This window comes from Uranotaenia lowii, chromosome 1 (genome assembly GCF_029784155.1).
Source record: "Uranotaenia lowii strain MFRU-FL chromosome 1, ASM2978415v1, whole genome shotgun sequence".
In the NCBI taxonomy this organism is placed as follows: domain Eukaryota; kingdom Metazoa; phylum Arthropoda; class Insecta; order Diptera; family Culicidae; genus Uranotaenia; species Uranotaenia lowii.
This window is the reverse complement of record NC_073691.1, coordinates 150,328,738-150,351,639: the sequence shown is the minus strand read 5'-3', so window position 1 is coordinate 150,351,639 and position 22,902 is coordinate 150,328,738. Positions and strand designations below refer to the sequence as shown.

The 22,902-nt window shown below is 37.8% G+C and overlaps 1 protein-coding gene across 2 annotated transcripts in view; it reads left to right on the top strand.

Annotated features, from left to right (window-relative positions):
• The window catches only part of LOC129740482 (uncharacterized), a 571,616-nt gene that overhangs the window by 179,068 nt on the left and 369,646 nt on the right, over positions 1 to 22,902 (top strand). For both annotated transcript variants that reach the window (XM_055732165.1, XM_055732166.1), the window contains one exon: positions 5,375 to 6,655. In XM_055732165.1, coding sequence (XP_055588140.1) covers positions 6,481 to 6,655 — 175 coding nt within the window. In that variant the 5' untranslated portion in view covers positions 5,375 to 6,480. The remainder of the gene's footprint in view (positions 1 to 5,374; positions 6,656 to 22,902) is intronic.

Below are 22,902 nucleotides of genomic sequence, written 5' to 3'. Positions count from 1 at the left end.
GAAACGAATACTGATTGCTTTTCTTGAGCGATTTTCCGAACATTGTGTTGAAGTGGAATGAATTTTGAGTTAAAATCTTAAAAATCGGTATAAAATCGGTATGTTTTGCCAAAAATCGGTAATCGGTATATACCGATTCTTGGTTAAAATTTTGCTTAAAAATCGGTATAAATACCGGAAAATCGGTATGCGTGGCATCGCTGCTCTCAACCAAGGGGCTGAAAGAGAAGAAAATTTCCAAACTGACATTTAGTACCACACTGACATTTTGGTACCAAAATGCCATTGAAAACAAACACGCTCGAAATTAATTAACCAATTATCGTTAAAAAGTAACCATTTTCACACCTTTCCGCGTTAAGTGATTTTTTGGTTTCTTCCATAGAAGTCATTTTTTGACTTCTCTTGAGAAGTGGAAATATGGTTACTTTTTAACCGCAGTCGATATTAGCAGATAAGTAAGAAAATGGTTATTTTTACAGAGATGAGGAATTTCGATTCGTTTAAATGAAAAAATAATTATTTCGAATGAATTCGGAAGACATAGAATTAAGACAACAAATTTTAATTGCAATTTTATTGAGCAGAGATAAAAACAAAATCTTTTCATCATTTTGAAATCTTCCTGTTTTCAGTATGTTGAAATGTTCATACATTTTATTCGCTGTGGAACCAAAACTCATCGCTCATACAAAGGTGGCTCCACGGCCGAAACCAAAAAGCGTAACGACGGTTCCTGTGAAAGTGGGTGTATGATAACCATCTGTTGAGTCTTGCTTAAGAGGGCGGCCAGTGACAAGGGGGTGTTTCAACAACCTTAAAAGTAAAATGAAATTGTTAAAAAATGTTCAAAATTTATCCAAAAAACAGGATAGTTTACCAGTCCTGACTTTCCCTCTCCTAACCCGGCCCGCTGCTAGGAATCAAGAAATTCCATATAGCAGACGTAGTTCTACGAATCTTATATCGACTGAAAATTTCTATTTCCCAAGTCTGCCAGTTCTGGTACATTTGCCTTCGAACCAGGAACGTGCCATGTTGTTGCTGCTGTCGCATATTGATAACTGTTTTCCTGGACTAAATCTGGATCATGAATGTACGTTCGAATTACACCTCTATGATGGTGCTCCAAACGGTTTACGGTTTTAGGATCATGGCGAGAGTAGGAGGCGTTCTTGGAACCGATGAATTAGAATTGTTCCGCCATCAACCGTTTATGTTCTCTTGATCCTCGTTGAACATTCTGAAAACAAAACAAAATTTCGTAAATTTAGAGCAAATTGCGGTAATGAAACTACGAGTGCTCGTTATTTTATTTCAAATTACAAGATTCCAACCAAGGAATATCTTTCGGTAGGAATCTATTGATATCCATTGTAATTCTGAAATAGAATAAATTTATAGAATTATACTGCCAGAAGATGACGTAAATAGAAAATGCTACTAGCGACTGGAAGCAGTACGAGCGTGAACAAACAGAAAGAAAGGATCCTACATAATTTGGAAAATCTTCCGGCAGTAATTCGTTAATCGAAGATAATTCAATTAAAAAACACTAACCTTTCAGTAAAATGTCTCTTCCCGGATCGAACTGTTGTATCACCAGCATTTCTTTTTGAGATAATTTCACAAAAATCCGATTATTACTATACCGCACAAGCGTCCGACCACCAATAACGCCAATGCTCGCACTCGACCCCTGGCTTAAATCTGAAGTTGTTCCTTGGAGATGATCCTGATTTAGATTAAAAAAAAAATTATCGAAACGAATCTTTAGATTTTAGATACCTAATAACTTGTCGGCGCTTACCTTGTTGGTTGATGTCTGCAACTTCTCTTGTCAGCGAGGGACCGGATTTGGAACCGGTGTATTCGTGCTGGATCCAGCAACGATAACCTGGCAAGTAGTTGGATCGGTACTAAAACTACTTTTCGACGGAATCGGTTTTTGGCCGATTTACGGTACCCAGTGGGCACTAGAAATTAAGTTTGCGAAAACCATATATTGTTAATTTGATGATAAAACTTAATAATTGAAACTAAACAAAAAAAAATGTGGCTACGTCAAAGATGGTTGCTAAAATGGCGGACACCGTTTTTGATCAAATTTTTAACCATTTTTTTGGTTATTGCATTGGAACTAGCTATAAGGTTAGAATTGCGCTTTGAAAAATCGTTAAAAAGTAACCATATTGGCAGTTCTACAGCGAAAACCATAAAATGGTTACTTTTTAAACATAAATGGTTAATAAAAAATGAGCGTGAAGGGGATCTGACGTTCTGGTTCCAAAAAGTCAGTACGGTCCGCTGGTAGGGGAGGAGCGGGCTATATGCGCCTATTAAGCAGAACACTGATTTAATCAAATATCACGTCGAATATGTGTACAAAAACTTTATACACGTGTGCAGGCATCTGTTTTCTATACAATGGAGTAATTTTTTTGTTAAAATTTTCTTCTGTTTCCAAGAAAACGATCTTATTGTAAGTGTTGTCTAAAATGCCGAACCTCAAACCGTGCGGGCTAAATGCGCCTATTTATGTTTTGAACAAAATTTCTGTTTTTTGGACAATATTTCCGTATAATTTCATTGAAACTTCTAGAAAGTAATAATTTCCATACGACAAAGCTGAAGTTTTATAAAAATCTTTGTATATTATAATTTTGTGGAATAAAACAAAAGTTAGGGTTGTCATACTATGGAGGCAGTTCATCCATGAGAAAAACTTTATCAAATCTGTCTTTAGATCTTCAATTCATTCTTAAGATGTCATTCAGAGCTTAGATATGAAGGTTCAGTAATAAAAATCATTTATTTATTTTATTTAACCTGTTATTTTAGGATGGAGGCATTTTACAAACATGGTGGGGGCATACAAAAACACTAATTATTCCACTAAATAATCATTATTAAACGTTCACAAAAGCTGAAATATGTTTAATTTCTTAAGTTCAGTTGATTAAGAAACAAAAACCATCCTGGTTTTTGTTTTAAACTTCTTTACGTATAATTTTTAAAAGTCGCAATACTACATCAAAATGTATCAAAACCATGTATTTAGTTTATAAATTCATAAAATTCTTTCTTGCCTTATGTTCTAAGCGTATCACCCTCAAAATGCATTGGTCAGATAAGCTGTCTAGTCAGCCATTTCGCCAAACAGCCGTAGGGTCATTTAACCCGATAGGCCCATTTAGGAAACCTTTCCCCTATGTGATTTGACAGTTGCTTCAGTCCTTTGCTCTCAACATTCGGTTGCTACACGCAGTGTTGCCACATACAAATCTGTACCGTTCGTCGAAAAAATCTTTTCATCTGTACCGAAAACTCAAAAACCTGTACCAAAATCTGTACCGAAGAAAACAAAGTTCTGCATTCAATGTGTTGTTATGTGAAGATTTTGTTTTTTTTATTTTTAATCTTGAAAGAGATAGATTTAAGAAAGATACTTTATTGCATGAAGTACAGTTTTTTAGTTAAACGCTTTTTGTGTTACTCGTTTAATCATTTTTATTTTCTCTCTTTAAAAACTGACATTAAAAAATACACACTTCCTAACATTCATGATATTTATACATAGTTTAATTAAAACGATTTTTGAGCGTCATATTTAATACGACATTTTTCGATCCGCCGTTTAATCTTAAATAACTTTTCGTTCTAAGGATAGCGTCCAATGTGTCAACTCTCAGACGATCACAAATTTTCGTGTTATACACATTTACTTGCGAGAAAATGCGCTCACCCACTGCTGACGAGCGGGGGATTATAATCAGATATTTAATTATTTGTAGCAAATTTAGAAATCTAATTGTTCCATCGTGTACTTCCCAGTAAAGGAACTCGTCAGAACAATAAAGGCTAACTTTGGACTTATCTTATATATAAAAATGGAGGCATTTTCTTTGTAACGACATCACGTATGAATGGTCGGTTGGAATGAAGTGAAATTTGGTATCCGAGGGTTTTTTGGGTCAGAGATGGTTTGTATAATAGTTTCAAGAATCTCACTTTTTATGAAAGGGGGGTCCCCATACAAAGTTATCTCTTCACATTTTATATATAAAAATTGAGGCATTTTCTTTGTAACAACATCACGTATGAATGGTCGGTCGGATTGAAGTGAAATTTGGTATCCGAGGGTTTTTTGGGTCAGAGATGGTTTGTATAATAGTTTCAAGGATCTCACTTTTTTTGAAACGTGGTTCCAATACAAATTCAACTTTATTTGTTACGATTTCCATAAGAATCTATTCGCGAGCACGATGCAGTTAAGGACGTGTAGATGAAATTAAATATTTATTACGATTTATACTTTAGAAGGTAAAACGAAGTTTACCGGGTCAGCTAGTTTTCTATAACATTTTTAATAAACTGGATGAAAGCAAAATGTAGAAACCCTTGCAGTTGTTAAAAGCCAAAAATCTGTACAAATCTGTACTAAATTTTGAAAATCGGTCATCTCTACGTACAGATGCTGTATAAAAAATGAGATAAAAAATCTGTACCTGTCTAGATAAATCTGTACATGTGGCAACCATGGCTACACGATGCATGAAGAGGACGAGGCACACATACTCATTTACGTTATTGAATTTGAATGACTCAGGCCGACAGCTGGTGTCGAGGATAACATCTTCAAGCTGGCCGCAAAAGTTGAGGGAATTCAAGTCTGATTACCTCTCCGACACCTTACTAATAGACCGGATCGTCAGATATAAGCTGGTCAAGCTATGGCTCTATAATTCGGTTGACTAAATCGAGTTGAATTCGCTGCTATACGGCAGAAAACGCTCATCGTGCCCTGATTAATAGTGCTCTGTTCGCCCCGAGCCAACAAATTTAAGTAAACACGTGTTTGAAAATTGATTAAAGTGAAAAATCTAAAATTTTATGATGGAGAAAATTGAGAAACAACGTGTACATAATGTTGAAGTGCGTACATTATAGATCAAAATGATTTAAAGATCATAAGAGCTTATTTCGTGGTGCTCGAAAATTATAATATTTTCGTCACTTGAGTACCTAGCTGGTTTTTTAAATATCTCTGTAAAGATGATAAGGAGATTTCTTTTTTGTAGAAAATAAATTATTATAGGAAGTACGAAAAAAATCCTAATGCAAATTTATTTAAGAAAATACGTATGTACTTTTGTAGAAAGAGGAGTGCTTATTAACACGTTGGGACTTCAAGTATTAAGCCCCTGCCCCGAATTATATTTGAAACTCCACTGTGATTTTAATTTAAACCGTCATTTTTCGACCCAAATCTGTTCTGGCGACATGCATGTTTGTTGCTTGCTCATTTGAGTGAATGGCACACAATTCAATTTTCACCAATTTGCCTTTTTTTTGCTCTTATCTTCCCTGCCAGATTTGTTTGTTCAGCTTCCTGTCTGGTGCGGCACAAGTAAATCCTCAACTGTCATCATCATGGTCGCATTCGGTCCCGGGGATGCTGCAGCGTCGCCGTGCTATCACTGAAGCGTGTCACAATGTCGGAAGCGAGCAGTAGGAACAGCAAAAGATAAAAAAAAAAACATACATAATTAAGAAAATATTTATGCTTCTCTAATACACCCACCGCTGGAAATCGTTCGTTGCTGTCATAAAGTTCTCAAGTGACGGGATCAGCAGAAAGTAAACAAAGAAAAAGCGACTCTCAAGTGTTTATGTACGTCGTATGGCTACATATGGTTGGTGAGCTGTTATAGTGCTATTTACTTCTGTGTTTGATTGCTGTGAATGAACTGTCAAGGACTTGCGGGAAACAAAATTAATAGTTCTATGACGAAGAGAGGTTGAGAGATGGCGCTAGTTAATTTCTTTATGAACATTCTGCCCCGTTGAAGAACAGCAGGTTCCGTTCACTTTACGACCTGTTGTTGATTTTTCCTAGGGGTAAAATCTCAAGAACGAGAGCGATTTGTTTACATTGACAATCGACTGGGACGCCTAATAGTAGGCTAGGGCTTTTGGCAACTACTTCTAGGCTGTGAAATCGGTAAGGGCAAAGGGCCGTAAAAACCCAGCAACTCTTCCGCAAACCAGCCTACTTATAATAGGATCTTCGTCGTCGTCGTCGTCGTGTAAAACAAACAAAGGAGGCGTGGAGAACGAACTATTCCGAACCGGCTACCCCATAGGGACGTCCCCTCGGTCCATCCGAGCTCGACCCTTTCCTTTGTGTAACAGCTGAGCTCAAGTGGGTAATTAAAATTTAATGGCGGAACAACTCAATCACAACCGTCGACGAATAGACGCTGCTTCCGCTTGTTCTTCTCCTTCTACTGGCAGCAGCTCTTCAACGATGAAAATGATGATGATGGTGGGAAAAGTGTAAACAAAGTGTGAACCACACGGCAAGTAAACAAGAAGAAAAAAACAAGTCAAGCGATCCTGCAGCTGAAACGACTGCCGGGAAGCCCGGAAAACGAGACAGTTTGGAATCGCGTTTCGGTTCAAGAAAAATCAAAAATCATGTGGCGCTTGCTAGCAGCTGGTGGCGTTGCGGCAATGCCGACGACTGGCAGCACGGGAATGGGTTCAAGATTTTATGGCAGCAGCAGCATCTCCCGATCAAATGGCGGAAGTAGTGTTTGGAGGCGGTTCATCGTCACCGTAGGCGTTCTGCTGCAGATCCTGGCTAATTGTGGTGAGTACCCAACGAATGGCGAAGCTAATTGTAACCAGAGGGTGGGCGCTAATTTGTTTGTGTGTCTTGCTTGGGTGTCGTTTTCATCACCGACGGAAATAGCTGAGTTGAGCTTCCAATTGGAAAATGAGGTTAGGAAGTGGGGAACTCTTTCTAACGTTCCTGTAAGACAAAACGCAACAGTTTTATATTTTAAATCCATGCTTGTATATGATTCACCAGAAATGCCTGGTGTCCTGATTTTTCAGAATATGTTCTGATTTTTGAGACACTATACACGGAGAAAAAAAGATATACCAGTTATATTACGCGTCTACTAGAACATAAATAAGATTGTTTGGTGCTGACCCGAAAATACGATCAAGCCAACCATCAGATTATCCGATGCCACAAAATTGGATAGGATGGCTGTTTTAAGCGTTACTGTTATTCCCTCTGAATGTAGAAAACTATAGATTTGAAAGATGAATAGTAATTAAAGGAGGCAGGCAAAATCGATTATGATTTCCGTTTTCAAAACATAGTACAGGTCGGACTCGATTATCCGGAGACTCGATTATCCGGAGTTCGATTATTCGGAATTTTAGACTCGATTATCCGGAGTATTTTTTTTTACAATTTTTTTAAAATTTTTAATTTTCTTTTTTTTCAAATTATTTTGTACTATTATTCACAAAATAATATTTTTATCAGCTTTGGACGGAGTTAGGGAGGTCAGGGGGTCTAGTTTAGTTAATTTATCGATTGTCTTCGGTTGAAAATGAGTGGATTTTGTTACAATCTTATTTTGATTAAATAAAATTCATATTTCTTGTCAGGAAACTTCTCGTTTATTTAAGCTTAAAAACAAATTCATTCATTGAATAACGAAGCATGAGAACAAAAATCAAATTTTCATAATAACTTTTCAGAAGAAAAAAAAGTAACATTGCAAAAGAAATTAAAATTAAACATTAACATTTCGTAAATCAAAAATTTTCTCTAGAACATTTCCACGTACTTCTCGCAGCAGGAACTGTGATTCCAATGGTAGTCCATTCTCCTCTGCCCAAGCAATTACTTGATCGATTCCAGATAAAGCTGTTTCATGTGAAACAGAGCTTCCAGCATCGTCATCCATATCATTCTGATGCGGTTCCAACACTGATAACGCATTTGCCCCTTCGACAGTTGAAACCGTATTGTTGCCATCGTTAAACGATGTGTTTGGGTTTAAAACGACGTTTACAATATCATCGTCGTTCAGGACGTCAAACTCCATGTCCTCTTCCTGCACGGCATTGTCCTGGTCAATCAATTTCTCGTACAACCGACAACGGAATGTCATCGTCATCATCGAATTCTGTTTCTGGGTAAAGCAACTTCCACGACTTAGCAATGGACTCAGCCGGTACCTCGTCCCAGGCCTCGGCTACCCAAAACATAGCATCCTTGATGTTAATTTGCTTTACCATGTCATCGAATTCTCCTTGGCGTCCAAGAAGCTCACGCATAAGCTTTTGCTTGTAGTTGGACTTGACCATCTGAATAACGTTTTGGTCCATTGGTTGCAACAAGGCTGTTGTGTTTGGTGGTAGAAACGTCGTAGAGAATGCTCCATCAGCAGTTCTAAGCTGGACGGTGCTGCAATGTGCGGAACAGTTGTCCAAAACTAAGCAGGCCGTTAACGGCAGGTTAGCACCTTCCAAAAATGCCTTGACTTTGGGGACAAACTCATTGAAAAACCAATCCTTAAATAACTGTCGGGTCATCCAGGCATTTTTGGAAGAAGCATAGTATATGGGCAGCTCACGGACGTTCTTCAGTGCACTTGGTCGTTTTGACTTTCCAATCAGCATAAGTGGAAGTTTGTACGAACCATCAGCATTTGCGAAGGCATAAACGTCACACGCTCCTTATTCCCTTTTCTTCCTGGGGCTGATGATTCGCTCACGCTGACAAAAGTTGACGAAGGGATAGACTTGAAGTAAAGTCCGCTCTCGTCGGAGTTAAAAACTTGACACGGCAATAGGTGCCGAACCAAGGATCTGAAGTGTTCAATGTAAGTGTCAACGGTTGCAGCATTGTTGGAAAGTTTCTCTCCTGTAATTTTGAGAAACCTGATACTGTGTCGCTTGATGAAATTGACGATGTATCCTCGACTCCCTTTGAACTGCTCATCGTTGTACATCTTAAGGTACAGTTTCGTTGCCTGAGCCGTCAATAAATCCTGGCTAACTGGGATGTGGCATGCACGTTTTTGAAGAAACCAAATGTAAAGAGCTTCGTCAAGTACAGGATATTTAGCCCTTTTGAAAGTTTTCCGTTTGTCTGTGGATCATAAATGTATATGAGAACATGTTCATCGCGAAAGGGTCAATTCTCGATCTCACTTAACGGTGAAAGCTGAAAATGTGACAACCGTCGGAATGATGGAAGTGATTCCTATTTTCACCTGTCTTTTTCACCGTTTGATTTTCATACTCCGGTCACCGTGAATTGAGATCAACAAACTTACCCATTCGAAGTTGACGCTGTGCGATCTGCTCGACGATCTTTACTTTGTTCTTCTTCAGATCTTATGCAGTCGATTGAGCGATATTGTATTTTCGCCTAATTTCGATCATGGATAGTCCTCTGTTGAAATCTTCCTCAATTTTTGCTTTTGTGGCAAACGTCAGGACAATCCTGCTCCTCTTTCCTTGCAGTGAAACTTTCGGCATTTTTCAGAATTTTGAAAATGTAGTTTGAAAACAACGCTCGGAAACACTACTTACACACAGACGAAATTGCACAGAATGAAATCACCAACTTGAACTGTCAAAACAAGAGTCAGAATGAAGCCCGTCACACAATAGCGCGTGAAGCGACACGCCGCGTCGTATAGGGTTCATCCGTGAAATGACAGGAATAACCAGTAATTGTTTAATACTACATATTTGTGTTTTTTTTATCACGACTTTACCCCTTTTTCCTATAAAAATGATTTCTGGCTACGCCACTGCATTTTACAAAAATAATGCACAAAAAAATTACAATTTAACGTCCTCAGTAGATCTTTGCTGGCTAACCAAGATGAATTTCTTTTTATTTTTGAAAACTCAAAACATACATATTGCTGCCATCACTGAAACTTTTTTAAAGCCAGACCATAATTTAAAAAGCAATGCTTTCTTTAAAAATTTACGAAATGATCGACTTGATCGACAAGGAAGGGGTGCAGCTATTGTCATCAATAGTCGTTTCATATTAAGACTTCTTCCTTCTTTTAATAAAAAAGCCTTAGAAACAATTGGAATTGAAATAGAAACGTCTATGGGGAAAATAATAATTTTGCCGCATACTTTCCTTTTCAATGTAGCGGTGAACAGAAAAAATATTTGAAGGGAGATGCAAAACACCGATCTTGGAAAAATATTTCATCAAATTGTAATGGGAATATTTTATTCAATAACTGCAGGTTATTATACTGTTGAATATCCTAATGGCCATACTTGTTTTTCTTGAGTTAGAAATCCCTCCACAATTGATTTGGTTCTAACGGATTTAGGCGAACATTGTCCCATAGAAACCCCTTTAAAATAAACTTTAAACTTTCAGAAAGCTGACTGGGAGTAATATAGGAATTTTATTGAGCGTAATTTAAATGTAATCGTTCCACTGAATTCGATAGAAAATATTGATTTGGCTATAGAAAATTTGACAAATTCAATAGTCAATGCTAAAGCCGCTTCAATATCCAAAGTTAAACATAAATTTAATCAACCTTTGATCGATGATGATCTTCAGTTTTTGATACGACTGAAAAACATTCGTTGACGCCAATATCAATGAACTAGAGATCCTTATTTAAAATTTATATATTTCGACCTTCAAAAAGAGATCAAACGTCGTTAAAATTTTATTCGTAACGAAAATTTTGCCAAAGCAGTAGAAGACATAAAACCCTACTCAACGCCATTTTGAAAATTAACCAAAATTCTAAAAATGTCCCAGAAGCCATTTCCTACTTTAAAAGATTGAGATAAACTTCTCTTAATAACACAGAAAAAAAACTCAAAAATAAGCCAAACAATTTGAGTCTGCTCATGATTTTAATTTAAACGTTGGAAGTCCAATTGATGCTAAAATTTTCCTTGAATTTAATGATATTCTGTGTTCATGTGAGTCTAATATTGATGAACTGAAATTGATTTTTAGAAAAAAAATCAGAATATGAAAGCTCCGAGGGAAGGTGGGATTTTCTATATTCTTGTAAAAAAGTTGCCTGAAAGCACTTTATATTTTTTAGTTAAATCTAAAATAAATGTTTTCACTTGGCTTATTTTCCCAATAAATGGAAAAAAGTCAAAGTAACTCAAATTTTGAAACCTGGAAAAAGTGCTTCAGAGCCTTCAAGTTATCGACCAAAGTTTGCTTCCTTCTGTGAGTAAACTATTTGAGAGAGTTATTTTGAATAGAATGATGATTCACATTAATCAAAATTCTATTTTCTCTGATGAACAATTTGGTTTTCGTCATGGACATTCTACTACACATCAACTTTTGAGTGTAACTAATATGATTAACGCTAGCAAATCAGATGGTTATTCAACTACACGGAAAAAAATTGAGTGGTTATCCCAAAGACGCTGTCATGATAATTTTACCATTTCAGCGCTATAGTATTTTCAACCACGAAAAGTTTAACATCGATTTTGTAAAAGTGCGCATGAAACAATATTGAAATTACTATGTACCTGGTAATTTTCGATAACTCTCAATGTTTGTTGTCGAAAATACTATGGTCATGATAATTTCATCATAATTTCTATTACAACTAGCGTCCGCATAGAAATTTAGACATTGTGGCACCAATTCATATCAACAAAATACTACGCACATGGTACTTTTGAGAACAAAACATTATTAACTCAAAAACAACAGTACGTATGATAATTTTACCATGCAAAACATTCTTGTTGTTTACACTAATTCAGGATCATTAATCATCAAACCCGTGATTAAAAAAAACTAATTTTCAGCTGCTTTAAAGATTCATAACTTTGAAAATCATTCCAGAGCATCGGGAGAACACACTAACATTGACCGACGTGTGTCGGAAGTGTGAATTTTCATGTTTCAAATAATGTCATAATGCATGCATGCAAATAAACAAACAAACATACATAGTAATTTTATTATTTGAATCAAGCTTCTCGCTCCTCCTAATCTTTATCATAACACATACTAGTTTCATCATGAAACATATTAATTTTACAAGGGACGATGTAAAACAATGCATCATTTCATTGACAATTTTACTAAAACGCAGTCGAATTTACTATGCGCAGCCAAATTGAGCACATAGTAAAACAGCTATGCGTAAGGTTTTATAAACAACAAAACATATTTGACTCAAAAATATGGTTGCCTGTTGTTCATTTAAACCACGGATATAGTAATTTTACTATGCTTTTTTTTGTGTGTAGTGTTGCTCTTCTTGATATTGAAAAAGTTGTTGAAAACGCAGGTTTCAGTGGTGGAATAGAGCTATCTTTATTCATGTTTTGTCTGTGAGGTCAGTAGAATACAACTATATTAATTAGCGATAGCTAATTTTCACTTTCAACTTCTCATATTCCCTATCCGGGAAAGTACTCATTTCTCAATGAGTACTTTGTTATTCTTACCCAGAATATCTGGCAACACTGTTGTGTTACCACAAACCTAAGTTGAGTTGTTTGGCTTCACAGTGTGATGATGTAAACATTTGTACCGTGTTTACCATCATCAGCTGTCATCATCAATCATCACCGCTATTGTTTCAATTGCGAATTGACTCAAAGCATGCGGAACCAAAACAAACTGTTTTGGTTTCGCCGACGGAGCGGCAGATTTCCTCTGCCGAAACCGTAAGTATCAACACCTTCCCTCAATTCGCAGATTGAGAATTCTGAACAGCTTCGCGTGCCTCGCCCTTGGTAACGCCTTCGTGAACGCATCAGCTGGCTGATCCTCAGTAGAGATGTGTCGCAAAGATAGCTGACCGCTTCTTACGATCTCCCTGATGAATGCATACTTCACATCCAGATGCTTCATCCGCTGATGGGTCCGCGCCTCTTAGCCGCATAGCACAAGGCTCCAGCCGATGACGTTTCGTTGACCACGAAATATGATTCTCGAAATGGATCCGAGTTTCCGTATCTGCGGTTTACCAACGCCATACCGGTCATACGTCTAAGGTATCGCAGAATACGCTGCAGGCCTCGCCAGCGGCTATCCGCCGGGCTGGTCTGGTATTTACTTAGTGCGCTAACCGCTGCACAAATATCTGATCTCGATGATATCGCCAGATACTGCAGACAACCGATCAAGTCTTTTAACGGCTGTTCGGTGATAACCTCACTATCGTTTAGCTGCGTCCATCGACAATTCGTACCAGAAACAGAATGGGTTTCCTGTAACCTGGGTTAAGCTAACCGCTTCCCAAATCTCGCTCTCATCCGGGGCTACACTGATGTTCGGCCTCGAAAACAACAAACAACCGATCAAATCGTTGAACGGCTGCTCAGTGATAACCTCACTTCGTTCAGCCCGAATCTCGTTCTCTTTCATGGCTGCGGTGGTCTTCCGGAAAAACAGTCCCTTTGGCTCTTGAGCTTGCTGACGATTCGAAATAGCTCTACCTCATCATCAGCGGCTACGTTAGCCACGTAGCGTTGATTAGCTTCTCCTGTTCGCTGATTGCGTCTCTGGGCCGGCTCGGGATTGACGGAATCTTGATCATCATCGTCATCGTCGTCATTGCTACCTTTGAAGTCGCTCTCGTTTCGCACCCTACGCTGACGGGCACCAGAATCGCGAATCTTGCGTTGACTCTGGTAGCTGATAACCTCAGCGTGCGATCGTACAACATATCTTGAGTGTTGTGCTCTGGTAACCCTAGAAAAGCATCCTTTTGTAGCTAACAAAGCCCTCTTTCGGTGGCTCCGAGAATTAGCCTGACTTCGATCGGCAGTACTCGTCCTGAATGCCGCAAAAATCAAGAAGTGGTTGAAATCACTGGCAACTAACCGTCGCCTGAACCACCTCTTCGCAGCACCCGGAACAACTTCCAAATATCGAAGACAAGCTCACGCATGTTAACCACAGCGCAGCTTAAAAGCATGAGAACGATCTTCTCGAATTGCAGCTTCATAGACTTTCTTCAATACTTCGAGCGCTCCAAAAAGCCGGAGAGCAACGTTCAGCAGCATGAGCCCGATCTGGCTCTGATGCGTTGCTGAAGTTGCTGGCAACTAACCGTCGCCCAAAACATCTCCAAAGCCACAGAAAAACCATACTGTAGGCTTGGATAAGCTCACGCGTACTGATCGCAGCGTAGCTCCACATCACGATAGTAACCCTCTCGGCAAACAGCTTCTTGCAATTTCCGATACGGGCTAATCCTCCATCTGGAGCATTCGGACCTGACCCATCCTGGTTACAGATCCCGAGAGTCCTCCTCCCGGCCGTCGGAAATGAAACCATGCTGCTAACCGCAGCGCGTTTCGTGTCGGCATCGAGCGTGACTCTCTCGGAACCCGACTTCCCGGCCTCGAACTCCAGTGGCACCTTCTGGCTGACCTGAAGCATCTCGTGGCCTCTGCACTGACGATCTCCTGCACTGGTGGTTTTCTGCGATTGGATCAGCTCATAACTGCTGATCACAGCGCACAACCACAACACGAGAGTAACCCTCTCGGCTATCAGCTCCACCCAATTGTTCCGGGATGGACCTACCGACCTTCGCGCTGAACCATCTCGGTTGCGGATCCTGGGACACCTCCCGGCCGTCGGTCGTGAGCTTACGCTAGCTAACCGCAACGTGGCTCGTGACGGCATCGAGAGTAACCCTCTCGGTCCACGAACCTCCCCGGAATCGACCTCTGGTGGAACCTCCGTGCTGGCCCGGGACATCTCGCTGGCTCGTGTCTGCGCTGGCGGACTTCCGACAGCTTGCTGGCCCTCTGCGATGGTCCTCAGCCTCCTGGCTGGCTCCTCGACCCCGTCTGGTCCTTCTGCGCTGGCTGCTGAAGCACTTGCTTACCGCAAGTCTGTTAAACTTGAGAGTACCCCTCTCACTAACTCGTTTTTCCAAAAATCCAGGCGTATCTGGGCCCATAACCTGTTGAAAATACAGGTTTCAGTGATGGAATGGAGGTATCTTTATTCATGTTTCGTCTGTTAGGTCAGTAGAATACAACTATATTAATTAGCGATAGCTAATTTTCACTTTCAACTTCTCATATTCCCTAACCGGGAAAGTACTCATTTCTCAATGAGTACTTTGATATTCTTACCCAGAATATCTGGCAACACTGTCGTGTTACCACAAACCTAAGTTGAGTTGTTTGGCTTCACAGTGTGATGATGTAAACATTTGTACCGTGTTTACCATCATCAGCTGTCATCATCAATCATCACCGCTATTGTTTCAATTGCGAATTGACTCAAAGCATGCGGAACCAAAACAAACTGTTTTGGTTTCGCCGACGGAGCGGCAGATTTCCTCTGCCGAAACCGTAAGTATCAACAAAAGCTTTTGACAGTGTTTGGCACAAAGGTTTAGTAGCTAAATTAGCTCGATTGGATTTCCCTGTATATCTCACTAAAATTAATCAAAATTACTTGACTAGCCGAACTTTACAAGTAAGCTATCTATACTCATGTTCTGAAAATACACCCATTAGAGCTGGTATGATGTATGATGTATTTTTCCATCCTATGTAGCGTGGCACAGCCCGTTTGCAGCGAACTATCGCACATCACAACTTGATCCAAATTTCCTATTTACTAGCTCTAAACTGCCTTTGAATGGACTATTTCAAGGGAGTGAAGGTACAAGTTGAGTAACCGGTACGATTCATTTGGGGAAAGGATAGTTTGTCTCCATCGAAAGTACAATTGATTACTAGTTAATAAATAGCTTAGCCATTGTGATGTGGAATGTTCCATAGGAGGTGTATAGACGAACCCGCCTTATCTAGACGACATGTTAGGAAGGTAACTGCCCAGTGCACTCTACCTTCCATATCGTTTCGATATGGTGTCCGGATGGCCCTCCCTCATCCCCGTATAGTAAAAAATAAATAAAAAACCTTCTAAAAACAAAAACAAAAACAATTTTAGAATTACAAGGAAAGTTAAGTCTTCAAGCTGGAAATTTGGTAAAGAAATACTTTATTAGTGTTAATGCGATTAAATAGCTGTTTTAAAACCGGCATGCGATTCCAATGGCTGAAAACAAGATTGGTAAATAAGATGTAGAGATACTGCAAAACATATCGTCAAGTGTTATGGACTTGGATGAACGGAGAAGACTTCCCAAGTAACACAGATTATGCCAACTAGCATTAGGAAGTTTTATTATGGTTTAATTATGGCATTTTTTTGTGCAGCTCGTTTTATGGCGGTTTTATTATGGTCATGCAGAATGCTTATAATTTTTTTTCGACCATATGTTTTTAGATGGTTTTGAAAATGCTAATAAAACTATTATTAAACATGCTGTTTTAGTTATTTTGAAAGAGTTGTGAATGCTTTTTTTAAACTATAATAAAACACAAATCTAGAAGTTTGCTCCAAGCTTTCTTTTGCTTGTTCTATAATAGCACTCAGTGCATGATTATTAAACCGCCATAAAACTTAGTGACAGTTCTCGATCAAGATGTCAAAACAGGACACGCTCTGATTAGATAGCACATATTTGAATTGGAACTCCCATTTTAACACATTTTTGGTAAGTTATGCGTGTTGGTTTTGAGTTAAAATTAAAAAAAAAAATACATCTTTGAAAACTTGAAATCACCGAAAGTGGTATGAATATCTTTACAATATGAGTATTGAGTGAAAGGGCCCAAATAGTAGGAAAAAAATTGTTGCTTGACGCCATCATTAATTCAAGATGGCGGCTTCCGCTTTTATTTTCAAAGCTGTAAATTACTGAAAATATCGTGAAACCTTCACAATATGGTTATTAGGTGAAAGTAATAAACGAGTAGAAGTCAAATTTCGTTGCCCGTCGCCATCTTAAATCCAAGATGGCGGCTACCACTCAACTTGAAAATACTGTAAATGACTGAAAATCGCATAAAACCTATATTATAGGGGTATAAGTTGAAAGAAATCAACCGGTAGAAGTTGAATTTCGCTATCTGACGCCATCTTGAAATCCAAGATGGCGGCTTCCGCTAAACTTTAAAATGTATTGAATGACTTAACACGTTCGTCGCCACGGCACCCATATTCGGGTGACGGGTGTATTTCCTGGGAGGCCCCGTCACATCAAAAAGCGTGTGCCGCTCTCTTACTCGAGTTTACCGCTCAGCTTCGCCACACGTTTCAAATATGGGAGTTCTCCCTCTTTGCTTGCTCTCTCTGAAAATTTCTTTGGGCCTGGCTAGTAAAACTACCAAAATGAGCATGGCGACGAACGTGTTAAAATGACATGAAACCCAGGTGGTAGTGGGTGGAAGGGCTTAACGAGTAGAAGTCGAATATTGCTATCTTACGCCATCTTGAAATCCAAGATGGCAGCTTTCTATAAACTTTAAAAATGCTCTAAATCATTGAATATCGTATGAAACCTCCAAAATATTGGTGTTTGTCGATTGGGATAAGCTATAAAAAGTTTATTTTTTCATTCTGTCGCTATCTTGAAATCCAAGATGGTGGCTTCAGCTGAACTTAAAAATACTGTAAATGAATGAAAATAGCATGAAACTCCCAAATATATTGTATTGGGTGCTAAGGCTAAATGATAGAAGTCAAATATCTCTTTTCGCGTTTCTCTGAAAATCTGTAAGTGATTGAAAATCCCAACAAAACCTTCACAATACAGACCCCATTCGTTTTTGGCAACATTCGATTTTGGCAACATCGAATTTGGCACATGTGCCTAAATCAGACGGTAAACAGAAACAACATAACCTTATAGTTTTCGCTAGAATAAGACCAATACAATTTAAACATAATAGCATGATAGGAATAATATAAGCTTGCCAGATTGCCCGGTTTTATCCGGGTTTGCCCGGATATTTGATGCAAAATTTCGAGAAAGTCCGGTCCGGCCCGGTTGCCCGGATATTGTGAAAAAAGTCCGGATATTGCCCGGATTTTTTTACAATTTTTACAAAGAAACCAAAAAAAAATCAAAGTTTTTGAGTAAGTTTCAGCAAAATCGATTAACGGTATGGAAATTTTCAACGGTTGTTTCAAATAATATCGCTGATTTACTTTTATAAACCTTTAAATATTTAAGTGTTCCAAAAAGTTTTTGAAAGTCTGCAATTACATTAATAAAATATTAATTTCATATTTTTTGCATTTTTTCTTTGCTTTTATGTATAATAACACCTAAATTTTGCCCGGTTTTTGCCCGGTTTTTGGATTTGAAAAATTGAAATCCATGCCCGGATTTTGCTAGGTTTTTTTGAAAAAATGCCCGGAATTGCTAGGCCCGGATGGGAGTGAAAAAAATTCTGGCAACCTTAGAATAATAGAATAACATAAATGGCAAAAAAATCAAAAACTATAAACAAAACGAGAAAAGTGCTAAATGCATTAGAAACATAATGAAAAAATAATAAAAGTGATTTAAAATTATCTAAATTGTCTTAAAATAGTAGTTTTAATGTAGTATTACGTGAAAAAATTGTGTTCAAGCGATTTTCATTGATTAAAAATATTTTAAATTCAGTGGAATCTGCCATCTTGGATTTCAAGATGGCGTCGGAAAGAAAAAAATCGACTTCTAGTTTAGCCCTTTCACCCAATACCCGTATAGTGGTGGTTTAATGCGACTTTTTGTCAGCATTAAGCATTAAGAGTTGAGCGGATGCCGCCATCTTGGATTTCAAGATAGCGTCTGATAGCTAAATTCAACTTCTACTCGTTTAGCCCTTTCACCCGATACCCATTTTGTTGGGGTTTCATGCGATTTCAAGTCATTTACACCATTTTAAAGTTCAGCGGAAGCCGCCATCTTGGATTTCAAGATGGCGTCTTTGACTTCAACTCATGATTTATTCCACGGGTCATTCCAAACCAATCCCTTTTCATTCAAAAAGTCTGTCCTCATTTACTGTACTAATGATTAACAACTCAGAAATGAGGAACTCAACCTTAGCGTGTAATTGGTTGGCTTGCGAGAGAAACGTCAAATCGTAGCTTTTTTTGGGGTCATCATTAAACCATAATAAAACTATGAATTGACTCACGCCATGTTGGTTGCAAAATCGAAGGGCACAAAATGACGCCATGTTGATGGATTCACAATGCAAGCATTGGAAAATATTTTTTCAGGCCTTTTTCCATCAATTCCATCATGATTGACCATCAGATTTAACGAGGCGCATTTATTTTAAGATACTATTTCATATACATTTTACCTAAAATCTTGACTGGCAGTAGAAAAGAAGCTCAATATATGGTTAAAACATTGGTTTTTTTAGCTATTAATTTTACCAGATCATATCTGAATAATGCAATCATCATTCATCAACCATTATGGTTGCTGGAAAAAATAAAAAAAAACTCCGAGAACTGACAGAACCGAAAAAAATCAAAAATTTCTAACATGTTTTATAATAGCTTTTTAAAAGCTTTGGTGACCAATATTGATGACCAACAATTATATGTCTTGATGACGTTTCTAGGGTAGGGCCAAATAGCCTGATTTTGGCTTTATTAGAGTCCAGGTGATGTTATAGAATGCGCTTTAGCTTTTTATGAAGATTAATGCGATAGTCCAAACGATATTTTGCTGACCATAATAAAGCTAAAATTGTTACTTGGGTTTCGAATGAAACCTATTTCAGAAAATCGTAGCTGAAAGAATATTTGTCTAATTGGAAAAACAAGTCAAATAATATTATTTCATAATCATTTCGTTACCGCCTTTAGGTTTAACCACGTTGCGCATTTCAAAGTTATATGTGAAGCAACTTGATATCTTTTGAGCAGAAAAAAAAATTAAAAAAAATCATGTTTAAAATTTATTCAGATTTTCGAGTTTCAGAAAGATTAATATTAAAATTGATTTAATACATATCTATATTTTATACATAAAAACAAATTAAGAATTCTGATTGTCATTGCTGGAGATTAAAATAAAAAAAAATATTAAAAGGAGTAAGTTAGAAGTAAGACACAATTAACAACAAACGTCGAGATATCAAAGCTTTTTCACAACTGCCTGAAAGACCTATTTACAAGCAATAAGGCTGAAAATTTTAATGAATTAAAATTAGATTAATTATATGATACCAATAAATAATTATTTGAAAAATGATAACATAAAACAAGGCCCGTCTTCCCATCAATGTACTTAGCTTCGGCACGAGACTCATCGTGCAATTAATCCCAGCATCAACCAGCGTCAAACTTATCCATCCAAGCAACCATTCACAAACTTCACTAGCTTTCGCAATCGTAACGCTTGGTAACGCTTGCAGCTCAGAAAAAAAAACACGCTTTAACTTGTCCTCGTTCCCTCTCAATGCGTTATTCTGCGCAAAATTTCCAAGCAGAGACGTTTCACGCACACTACTACGCAAACACGACGTCTCGCGTTGCAATTTTCGCCTAAGGCAGCCATTTATTTTTTCATTTGAACTTGAATTTCACAACACGCGCAAAGCTGCATGAATAATTTATTTTTTATTCACATTATGATTGATGGCAACGCGATTTCGGAACAGACGGACAAATTTATTTTTCAAGAGAGCAACCGTCGCAAATGAAAATTTCTAATTTAATTTCACCATAACACTCGACACCTTTCGTAATAACCGGATATTTTCTTCCAAAATCCATTTGTTTGATTCACGAACACGAAACAATGATTTTTCGAATTACTTGGGTTAAGTACCTGCACTTTAAAAGGAGCGAAAAATCGCGACGGGAAGAGAAATAAACACGACTGCAAGAAAACGATGCCTTTTTGGAACGCGGAACCGCACTCAGAGCTAGCGACAAAAAAGGGAACCGCTCCGCTCGACTGTTCAAAGGCGAATGAATACACCCATTAGAGCTGGTGGGCCTAAAGGCAGTATATTTGAGCTAATTTTATTCAATATTTTTACTTCTGATCTTCCGGATTTCTCAGAAGGAAAAGGCAGAAGATTATTTGCTGACGACACTTTGCTTTCAGCCAAAGGTAGGAATTTACTTGTGGTACGCAGTAGATTGCAACATAATTTAAATTCCTTTTTGAATTACTTGAAAATGTGGAAAATTTCTCCTAACGCATCTAAAACTCAACTTATTTTATTTCCCCATAAGCTTAGAGCTCAATTTTTAAAACCTTATGAAAATCATTCAATCACTTTTAATGGGGTTTCATTAGAATGGTCTGATCATGTGAAATACTTGGGACTCAAATTTGATCATAATCTAACTTTAAAATATCACATTGAAGATATTCAATCTAAATGTAATAAATACACTAAATCTCTTTTTTCGCTCATCAACAGAAAATCCATATTGTGCCTGAGAAATAAGATGCCCATTAACGACCAGCGATAATGTAGGGTAAAACTGTACAAAACGCACCAGCTAAGCATAATTGCTATTTATAGCGATACCAATCATTTAAGAACCAAATTGAGAGTTGACAACGATTCAAAGATGAAATCTACGTATTATCGAAAACAAAAAATATGATAAAAACTCGATTTTGACTATATTTTTGAATAAAAACTAAAACAGCCAGAAAACAAACCGCGGGGTAGAACGCCAAAATTAGTGGACAGAACGCACCAAACAGGAAGGGTGGTAAGAAATGGAACAATGATTATACGGAATGTAATTATTGAAACACCAAATGTTAAATTACATGTTCATCGTAGTTTTGTAAACTACCATTTTTTGGCAAACAATCATTTAGTATTGCTAAACTGATCGAAAATTTCGCTTTTCAAGATACACTTTTTAATATCCTTATATATAAAACGCCTTCAAGTAGGCAACGAAATTCAATTTTTCGACTGATATAGTGATATCGCGGCAAACATGGCGGCCGATATTTTTTTCGAATCGAATATCGGTGCACCGTTTTAACTCGAACAAGGACGAAATTTGTTATAATTATGCAATGTTATCGTCATTTGGGAGTCAGCAAATAAAAAGAAAGGCATTTTGTTTTGATACTCGGGTTTTGTCAAAAGTTAACAGCAATCAAAATTTGAGCGTAAAACACGTGGTCTTGTGGGCATTCTGCCCCAATTTTCATATGTTTGATTTTGGATAAAATTTGTAGGAAGTTAATAAAATACAACAAAATATTTATAGTCTTCCAAAAACGCACATGAGTGGTAAAACGATAAGCTGTAGTTTGATCAGATTGCGCAAGCTGTTTTACCATAAAACCTTATATGTAACTTATGAAAAATTACAAGTTTCACGCTGATTCCATTAATTCCTCTGTTTCTAAGAACTAAAGTAGATTTTGTGAACTTTGTATCTATTGAATGAAGAAAAAGCTTGTTTACTACAGTAAAAATGAAGAAAAACATCATTCGAAGCCATAGGTTAGTGTATATTTGAGAAAGAATGACATGGGCCATTTTACCCGGCTGGTGCGTCTTGTACAGTTTTCCCCTATGCAGTTCCGATTTGGTCTAGCTGCTGCGCGACGAGGAAGAAAGCCATCCAGAGGATTCAGCACAAGGTTCTGAAAATAATTTTGCGGCTTCCACCCTGGCTTAGTACCGAAAATATTCATCGGATTGCGGGCATTGAATCGATTAAAGAGATGGCCAACAACATCATCTCTTATTTCAGAGGCAAATCGATGCAGTCTTCCATCGCAGAGATTCGTTCTTTTTATAATTAGTTTAGTTTTAGAATAGTTTTTTTCAGTTTAAGTTAAAAAAAAACATTTTAATTATTATGTGATCTATCTCTTTCATCTCATCTCTACTTTTTTTCCGGGATTTTCATAAATCTCATCTCTACACAATGCAATAATATTTCTGTCCACGGAACGACAAACACATCGGCTGCGAATTGCATTTCGTTCCAGGAAATTTTCGGCATCCCTTCATCGATTTGAATCATATTTTACGTTCCTAGCCTCTTCAAAATCAACCACACTGCCCCAGGCCCAGGCTCTGGGATTGATCGGGTTTCGTTGGAACTTCAGCTGTAACTGCACCGCCAAGCTGCGGTCCATAAATATTCCAAAAACATCAAGCAGCGTGGCTCCGGAATGAGTAGCGACTGGTTTTTAACTTATCGTAAAT